Source organism: Gossypium hirsutum, chromosome D09, assembly GCF_007990345.1.
Source record: "Gossypium hirsutum isolate 1008001.06 chromosome D09, Gossypium_hirsutum_v2.1, whole genome shotgun sequence".
NCBI classification, from domain to species: Eukaryota; Viridiplantae; Streptophyta; class Magnoliopsida; order Malvales; family Malvaceae; genus Gossypium; species Gossypium hirsutum.
In genome coordinates this window covers 53665546-53675039 of record NC_053445.1, presented here as the reverse complement: position 1 = coordinate 53675039, position 9494 = coordinate 53665546, and the positions used below count along the sequence as shown (strand labels likewise).

The 9494-nt window shown below is 31.5% G+C and overlaps 2 protein-coding genes and 1 non-coding gene across 3 annotated transcripts; 2 read left to right on the top strand and 1 right to left on the bottom strand.

The window, feature by feature from the left end:
* The first annotated feature begins 3017 nt into the window (after positions 1-3017).
* LOC107931422 (protein SRC2) lies at positions 3018-4198 on the top strand. The gene has a single exon (XM_016863300.2). It carries the CDS (start codon positions 3039-3041, stop codon positions 4062-4064), a length of 1026 nt encoding a protein of 341 aa, XP_016718789.2. The 5' UTR covers positions 3018-3038; the 3' UTR covers positions 4065-4198.
* Positions 4199-4850: 652 nt separating this feature from the next.
* LOC107931436 (cytosolic sulfotransferase 17) lies at positions 4851-6323 on the top strand. The gene is made up of 2 exons (XM_016863311.2): positions 4851-5396; positions 5562-6323. The coding sequence occupies exons 1-2, from the start codon at positions 5228-5230 to the stop codon at positions 5759-5761; spliced, it is 369 nt and encodes a 122-aa protein (XP_016718800.1). The 5' UTR covers positions 4851-5227; the 3' UTR covers positions 5762-6323.
* Positions 6324-6452: 129 nt separating this feature from the next.
* TRNAG-CCC (transfer RNA glycine (anticodon CCC)) lies at positions 6453-6523 on the bottom strand. Its single transcript has one exon. It is a non-coding gene; the product is annotated as a tRNA-Gly (tRNA).
* Between the last annotated feature and the right edge of the window lie 2971 nt (positions 6524-9494).

Here is a 9494-nt window from a genome sequence, read left to right as displayed (position 1 = left end):
TTAAATATAAGTGACTAAAATGTAATATGAGGCAAACAAAATTGACTATTTTTCTAGTTTACTCATAATTTTATCTTAGTTTACCTAAAAAAATACAATATCAACCAATGAAAACTTGACATTTGGTATAATTTTTATTTAATGTAGTATACCATTAAAGATAAAATAATAGTTTTTAATACAATACCTAGAACTATCTACGAATATAAATTCAGAAAAGTTTTTAGTGGGGCTGGAATTAAGTTAATTTTTTTTGTGAGGTACCATTTATTAATTTATCATTTCTAAAGGGATTATACATGTTTTTTCATTTTTTTGAAGGGGTCAAAATGTAAATTTACCATATATTAACGTAAAATTTCATTATTTAAGAAGGGACTACAATTGAATATTTTTCATTTTGGCACGTGACTAAGGCCCCTGCTTGCCCTCCTTCCATTATTTAAGAAGGGACTAATTCACCTCTGGTTATCTATAACCCATTTTCAACCCATAAATAAGAAGATAAAATATGTTTGAGCACAATTAAACACACATCCTTCTAGACTAACAATAATGCATATGCCAATCAAGTTAAAACTCGACCGACAAGAGATAAAATAATAGTTTAATTATCACTTTTTGGTTAAAAAAGTGAGTAGTAATATGAAAATTAGGATAAAATTTAAAAGTGAATTTACTATTAAAACTCTAATTGAACGAAATTTTAAAGTAGATATTAGAAATTGAAAAATAGGAGGCTAATAACAAAGTTTGAACCTTGATGTTTTAACTAAGGATGAAAGTGAAGGCAAACCAAACTTGGGTTTGAGTTTAGTTTGATAAAAATACATTTGAAGGATAGTTTACTTTTGAAGATTTTGATTGAATGAATTTTATCACTTTGTTTTTTTGCTTTTCATAAACAGTTTGATTCTATTTATTAGTTTGCTTTAAATAAATGAATAAAAATCTAATCGTCGAAGCTCTATTGGATGATTCAATCTTGTAATGTTGTGAACGTGACAGCCTAAGAACTGAAATTTTTTGTTCTACTTGCATAAGAATCTTAGATTAAATCAACATGCAAAATTTGACCAACTAATATTATTCCAAGTCAATCATCCTCTATTCCGGCAAAGGAAAAACAAAAGGGTCTATTTTTGGTTATAGTCCCTCTCTATTATGTTGAAATTAAAATTTAATTTATTTTTATAATGTTATTGGTTGGTGTTAATGTGTTAACAGTATTATTTTAACGAAAATAGCTAACAATGATATAAAATTGGATATTATAATAATATTATAAGAGTAGATGGATTAAATTATGTTAAGTTAAAGTTGAGAGGTTAAATCTTAAATTTCAGCATAGCTGAGAGAATATAACCATAAGTAATATTGTTACACTTTAACGACAATAGATAATGGTATTATCAATTTAAACCTACTAATAACATTATAAAGTAGAGAGATTCGATTACAAGACAAATTAAATATATTAAGTTTCAACAAAATAGAAAGATTAAAATCTGAATTAATACTATTAACACTTTAACAACATTATCAATTTAGATCTACTAATAATATTAAAAACATCAGAATGACCAATTTATGTCCATTTAAAGTAAAAAGATTAAGAGTGAGTTTGGATGGGTGGTGCGTTTACCTGCAGTTAGTGTAAAAATAGCGGTGGCGGTGAGATTAGATACTGTAGCGATACTCTAGCGTGAGACAAAAAGTAAGCTAAACACACCGCATCGCACCCAATCGTCCATCCAAACCCACCCTAAATTTTGAATTTTAACATACTCCGCTTTTCCTAAAACACTCGTCATATTTTGACTTTTAATGTTAAATATTTTCAACTTTGACTTCTTATTGTTTTAGTATTTTTCTAAAATAAAATAAATATGTAGTGTCATATTTAAAATGCATTAATCGTCTTTCACTTAATCACGTTGATAAATTTTGATGTTGTAAAAAATCAAATCGATAATTCATTCATTTTTAAGTGAATAGGTCTATAGTACAACCATTACAAAATAAATAAAAAAATTAAATAATCATAAAATAATTATAAGTGGCCAAAAAAAAAAGAAGGGAAAAAGTTCATAAACATAAATAATTAATAAGAGTTAATTGCACTAGACATCCTCAAGCTATGACACTCATTTTAAATTGATCCTTAAATTTTAAAATGTTTCAATTACATCCTTAAACTATCGATGTTATATCAATCATGTCCTTTCGATATTAAAATTGTTAATTTGAACATTAGATGACACACCAAATCTTATGTAGCTAAATTTAAAATGAAAATTTTAAAGAAATAGAACATTTTCGCATAACTTTTAAAAGTAAAAATTAAAAATAAAGTAAAACTAAAAAAAAAGTAAATGATAAAGTTTTTGTAAAAACTTCAAAAACCTCAAAACAAATATTTTTAAAACATTCATTTTTACCATATTCATTTTAAATCATGTCACATAAAACCAGACATGTAATGAATTTAGTAACAGGAGGATTTAATTGATATAGTCTTAATAGTTTGATGATATAATTAGAATAATTTAAAATTTGAGAATCAATTTAAAATAAGGCTTATGGTTTAGGGATGTTTGGTGCAATGAGTACTCATTTAATAAACATAAAAAACCTTTAAGAAATTATAACTACATAAAAGTCAATGTTATAATTTTGATTCTTAATTCAATCAATGTTTTTTGAACCGATCAGACCATCAAATTCATGATTCGATTCGACTAATCATTAAAAAATAAAAAACATTAAAAATGAGAGAAAGTTAGTTCAATCGATTAACAAATCAATAAATATGACTCCTTATTCCAAAATGACACATTCGTTAATTTTCAATCCAACCAATCGGATCCATCAATTTAACTGATCTACATTCTTTTTTAGATCAATATCTCAACTCTCGATCCAATTTTATTCTCAAAACAATGGATTCAACCAACCGATATATTCCCAATGAAGAACTATTCCACAAAAGATTCCTTGAAAGTCACATACATAAACCATGGTTACTTAACCATGCCATGGTTACCTTCTCTTTCTTCTCCAATGCTCTTCCATTTAGCGTTGACGCAAAGCTATCCTTTTCCCTTGTTAGAGAAAACAAAGATCTTCATTTCCTTTTCCACTTTCCCCACTTTTTCAACAACAACAAAAAAAAGAACCCTTCCTTTCTCATAGCTATGGCGTTTAGAACCTTGGATATCAACGTTATCTCTGCAAAAGGCTTGAAAAACGTCAACCTCATCGATAAAATGGACGTTTACGCCGTCGTTTCACTCAAGGGTGATTCATCGAAGCAAAAATTGAAGACGCCGGTGCATAAAGATTGTGGCAAAACCCCGAATTGGAATTTTCCGGTCAAGTTCACCGTCGATGAATCATTGGCTAAAAACAATAAGCTTAGCATCAAGTTCAAGGTCATGTGTGAACGTATATTGGGTGATAAAGAACTTGGTGTAGTCAACGTTCCGGTCAAAGAGCTTTTGGATTCGCCGGGCGATGGTGGGTCAATGAAATTCGTTAGTTTTCAGGTGAGGAAACCGTCAGGGAAACCTGAAGGGACACTTGACTTTTCTTACAAGTTTGGGGACAAAGTTTCGGAGCCCGTCGGAAAGAATAAGGGTGACGATCATCCTCATCATCAGCCTGTTACTGCGTATCCAGCGGCGCATGTGGCGGCTGGATCGAGTTCTGCTGTTCCGTATGGTGGTCCGGGGGCTTATCCACCACCACCACAAGGTGCTGGGTACGGATACCCTCCTCCGCCGCCGCATGCAGTGGCGGGTTATGGTGGGTATCCACCGCAGGGACCGCCTCCGCCTGGATATGGATATCCACCTCCACCACCGGGGTATGCGTATCCTCCTCCACCACCAGGGGCTTATGGGTACCCACCGGTGCAACAGCCACCGAAGAAGAATAGCAAGTTTGGATTGGGATTGGGTGCCGGGTTGGTTGGAGGAGCGATTGGTGGGATGTTGATCGGAGATATGGTGTCCGATGCGGCGGATTATGATGGCGGCTTCGACGGCGGCTTTGATTTTTGATATTTTTTGATATATTTTTTTATGTATTTTATTTGGGCCTTTTTTGGTTTTGTATTACAAAGAAACTGATAAAAGAATGTATTTTATTTCCTTGTTTTAATATAAAGCAAAAGTATAATAAGGTTTTAACTTGATTTGGATTTTAGACCTTTATCTTTTATAATTATTATTAGATCTTGTTAAAGAATCAGAGGTGTTTTTTTTTTTTTCAAAGTAAATAAATATAATAAATCATAATAAAAATAAAAAATAGTTATTAAATTAATGTAAAAAAAAAGGCTATTTTCATGTTGGGATATTCAATCTTTTTTTATCCCATTAGAGCTTACTTTCACTTTTTATATATGAACCCATCAACTTCATTTTTTTCTTCTTAAAGGAGGTGTTTGAAAATTCAGCCCGTTACCAAATTTAGGCTAGGCGGTCCCCCTGTTATAGTTAAATTCATATTGTAAAATTAACTACTTCAATTTTCGACAAAATATTCTTTTCATTTTTAATATATGCTTTTAATATTTTATCTCTAAGTATTATCCTTAATATATAAACTCAAATTCAATTTTGAGTCTAAATATGTACAGATACAAATCTCTTAAAATAAAATATTATTATTTAACCCTTTTAAGAATTTTTAAAGTTTTAATTTATTCTTTTAAAAATCAAATAATTCCGGTACATGAACTTAAAAATAAATGGAATTTAAATATTTAATCTCACCGATATTCAATCACGAACCCACTTGACTACGCCATTTAAATGCTATAAGGTAATTAATAAATCGTGGAACATCATTTTGTTCATGCATTTAATGGCTTGAAGATAACCGAAAGTCTATGGAATTAGCCAAAAAAAAAAACAAATAATAATAATAATGTGCAACAAATATCACAACCACAAAAGCTCTCAACTCCCCCCTAGCAATGAGCTCAGAAATGGAGTTCTCCACCACCTCGAAACCGATTCCAGCATCCGGTATCTCGCCAGAATCCCTGCAAAAATACGTTGAATAAATATCGCAACTCCCCAAGGAAAAAGGATGGAGAGGCTTGCAGGGACTTTTCTTGTACAAAAACTTTTGGTTCTACCCTGCCTTCTTGAAAGGCGCCCTGCATGCACGAGATCACTTCCAAGCACAGCCCACTGATATTTTCTTATGCAGCTCGATGAAAACCGGCACCACTTGGCTCAAGGCCTTGAGTTTCACGATCGCAACCAGGGGTCATCGTCCGAGTGACGATGGCTCCGACATGACGACGGTCTCCCTTCGAACGGCGGTGCCTCACGATTGCATTCCTTTCTTGGAATTCCATGAGTACTCAACTGCGGTCACAGGTATTAATAGTTTGCAATGTAGATATGTGCATTCGCATGATATACACTTGTGTTATTTTGTCAGTCATATCATTTTTAATAATAAAAATAACTGAATATTTTTTTCAAAAAGAATCTATTTGTTTCCGAATCTCTAAAATTGACTTGTTTTCAATATTTTTGCAGGGTCCGAAATCCCACTTTTTGCATCACACCTTCCATATACATGCTTGCCCAAATCCGTAATCCATTCAGATTGTAAAATCGTATACATTTGCAGAGACCCCAAAGACACATTCGTCTCCATGTGGTTCTTCCTCCGTAAGTTCGTCGCTGGCAAAAACTCGACCGACGTAAAGCTTCGCCTCCATAGACGAAGGTTTTGAGTTGTTCTGCAAAGGCTTAACTTGTCTTCCCACGGACCTTATTGGGAACACATATTGGGGTATTGGGAAGCAAGCATTCGACGTCCCGAGAAGATTCTGTTCTTGAAATATGAAGACTTGGTGGAGGATACTCAGTTGTGGGTGAAGAAACTGGCGGAGTTCTTCGGTTGCCCGTTCTCGGCGGGAGGGGAGAGGGAAGGGGTGGTGAAGGAATGTAGCTTTGAGAGTTTGAGGGATTTGGAGGTGAATAAGAGCGGGAAACATGAGAAGCGTGGGAGGGTGATTGAGAATAGTGCGTATTTTAGGAAAGGTGTGGTTGGGGACTGGCGAAATTATTTGAGTGATGAGATGGGGAAGAAGATTGATGTGATCATGGAGGAGAAGTTGATGGGTCCTGGATTTACATTCTGAGAAACCATTTTAAGATTTATATTTGGTTGCGTTTTCTCAATAATTACATAAGAAAGGGACCAAAATCATATTTCACCAAAATATTTCCATTAGTAAGGATTTAAATCACTAGAAATATAAAGGGAATTTATAATTATTGTTGTTTTCTCAACTTTTGGTTAACTATGTTGGTGTCCATCAAATCATGTTTCTTTGTAACATATCTGTTCAAATTCAAAATATATAACGTTTTTGTAAAAAAGATAATCATGATTCAAGCAACCAATTTTAATTTCTTTGCTGCGCATCCGGGGAATTGAACCCCGGTCAGTACCGTGGGAGGGTACTATGATACCACTACACTAGATGCGCCTCTTGTTTTCGAACCTACCAAATTTAAGACTAAAATACCATTTCAAAAATCTCAAAACTATAGATAATTTTTGGTCTAAAGTGCAATGTGTACAATAAAAAAATTGATTTTAATTTAGTTTTATTTATCAAATTCTTCGTACCCGTTTCACAGTCCATGTTCGAAGTTCGTGGTTGTCCCTTTCAATAATATCATCTCTAATATTTGAACTTGTCTTTTCCCTTAAAAGTGTAATGTGCCTTACCGTTATACCAAACTATCCATAAACTTTGATCTCAATAATATTATGTATGAACTTTGATTTGATTGATTATATAAATTAAAATTTCATTTTCATAACATAATTAGTAATTTGTAAAAACGAAACTAAAAATTAATAAGCGTTGGGTACAATGGTAAAAGAAATTAAACTCTTAAGGGAGAACACATGTTTTGAATTTTAAAAACGACATTATTAAAAAACAACAATCACACACTCTAAATATAAACAATAAAATTTAGCTGAGAAATACCAAAATAAAAAATTAGAGTACAAAACACATATGCTTTGAAGTTTGGTCATATAAATTATAGGTGTTGGGCTTGCTTTGGGAAATGGTCCATTAAAACCCAATTTGACTTTGATAGAAAACTTGGGTTTATACTTTCTTAGGTAAACGGAGGGAAGTAGGGCAGTGACATGGTTAGGGGTATGCATAACTCTATTTTAATCGGTTTAATCCATCTATTCGGTTGAATCGATTTTGGCTTTATATAATTTTAATCATTAAATTGATTGTTATTGAATTAATTGGTTTAGCTAACTTAATATTTATTTTTTTAAAATTATTTTAATTAATTTATATATATTATATAAGTTGATTAAATCAGTTTAAAATATTTATATTTTTATTATTTTATAATATGTTTAGTCTATTAACCGACCTAATCAATTGAGGTTAAGTCGACTTGATTAAATCGTTTTATGTGTTAAAAATTAATTGAGTTGATTATTTTAAGCTATGATTGATTCAGTTAGACAAACTAATCGAAATATCGTATGCTCACCCTCTAGCCATGGAGCTTCAACTGTGCAAAGGGATTTGGATCGTATTGATGTTGGATTATTTTGAGTTTTAATATTTATAAGGTTAAAATATGTTGTTATGTTCTTCATAGATTTAGGGTAGGTTTGGATGGGTAGTGTGTTTACTTGCGGTTAGTGTAAAAACAGCGGTGACGGTGAGATTAGATACTGTAGCGATACTGTAGTGTGAGACAAAAAGTAAGCTAAACGCACCGTACCGCATCCAATCGCCCATCCAAACCCACCCTTAGATTTCAAATTTTAAGTTCAATTGTTAACGCCGTTAAATTGGTTGATGTGATATTTTGAAATTAAAAAAAAATTACTTGGTAGTAATGTAACTAAAAAAGTAGCGTTGTAATGAACTTGAATTTAATAAAAATAATTTTTAATAGTTGGATCTAAAATTTGACAAATTCCTAGAAATAAAACCATAAGGATCAAATTCCAAATTTATGAAAAGTAAGATATTTTAACCTATATAAGACAACATGGCATTTTTGATTTGATTGTGTCATGGAATAATTGCAGAGGAAGTAACTTTTATGAATTGGTTGATCCGTTCATTCTAGATTAAAATCATGATGGAATATGATGAAACCCTAATTTTGTTATTATACATGGATTAGGAATTGATCCTAGCATTCCAAGATCTTTAGTACTTTATTCTCAAAATAAACATATATGTAATATTGGCCTAATTCTATTCTTATTTTAATCAAAGTTGACATAATCCTAACAGTAGTATATCATACTTAATAACCAAACCTTTCTAGATCTTTACCTTTTTTTTTCTTTTGGATCTAATTACCCTTTACTATGTTAAAATCTTAGATTTAATACCTCAAGTTTGAGTTGGCACAATTTGGTCCCTTTAATTTTATAAGTTATTAACGGCACAGTTAGTTGTTGAATGATGTGGAAGTTCTTTTTTCTAAAACAATTACCTCAAGCAGTCGACCGATTGTGAAACCATAGAATTTTTGTTGGGTGACTAAGATAATCTTTTTAAAAAGAAAAATTGGAGGGCCAAAAAAAAAAAGTATTAAAATGATATAAATTAAATTGTTAATCTTTGGGAGGGGCGAAAAAAGCAATTGTTTTATTTAATTAAGCAGCTAAAATGGATTAAATTGAAATGTTAAATTTAAGAGGAGCTAATAAGAGAGTTATACCATGTAACTAAAAAGGGTGCCTCCATTACTTTAAAAGTAGAAAGACGGAATTTTACGAAATCAAAGTAAAGGGATTAAAACATATAAATTCCGAATTTGAAGAGTAAAAGCAGAATTAGACCCTTTTTATTTGATTCCCCCAGCAAAAAATTCTCTCTCAAGAACAAAATATTCCAATTTACATCTCCACACAATCGCCATTGAAATAGACTTTGATACGCCCAATGAATTTAATCTCTTAGTTATTCAAGTAATCAAGGATTGTGGGGGGAATAAGTTCATTTGTCATAAGAGGGTCCATCAATATTTAATTTAATTTGAAGATTCTCTTTATATATATAGTAGGATAATAGTAAAAATAAAATAAAATTAAGGTGGATTAATTGCGTGTTTGAGAAATTCTCCCTTTTAAAAAGACAGAATTTTCCTTTTGGTACCTAAACAATGATAGGCAAGTATGGAATTAGCTCAAATTAAGTATCTTTTTATATATAAAAGTTTTGCATAAACACCCCTTTTTGATTCTTTTCTTATTTTATTGGAAAACTAAGTTATTGACTTTGGTTTTTTAGTGGGATCTAGCTCATAACATTTTCATGCATCTAATCCATAATTATATTTGATTCATAATCATATATATATTTTTCATTCAGATTAAATTAACCTCTAAATTCTAGTGTGTCAAGTGTAGAAGGACTCTTTGAAAAGCCTTTTGCATTAAAATCTTTA

Bases quoted from the DNA above. Each gene is read 5' to 3' on its own strand.
- LOC107931436 (XM_016863311.2), top strand. From the start codon at position 5,228: ATGAAAACCGGCACCACTTGGCTCAAGGCCTTGAGTTTCACGATCGCA. The intron at 5,397-5,561 runs GTATTAATAGTT...ATATTTTTGCAG, and splicing joins GTACTCAACTGCGGTCACAG to GGTCCGAAATCCCACTTTTT.
- LOC107931422 (XM_016863300.2), top strand. From the start codon at position 3,039: ATGGTTACCTTCTCTTTCTTCTCCAATGCTCTTCCATTTAGCGTTGAC.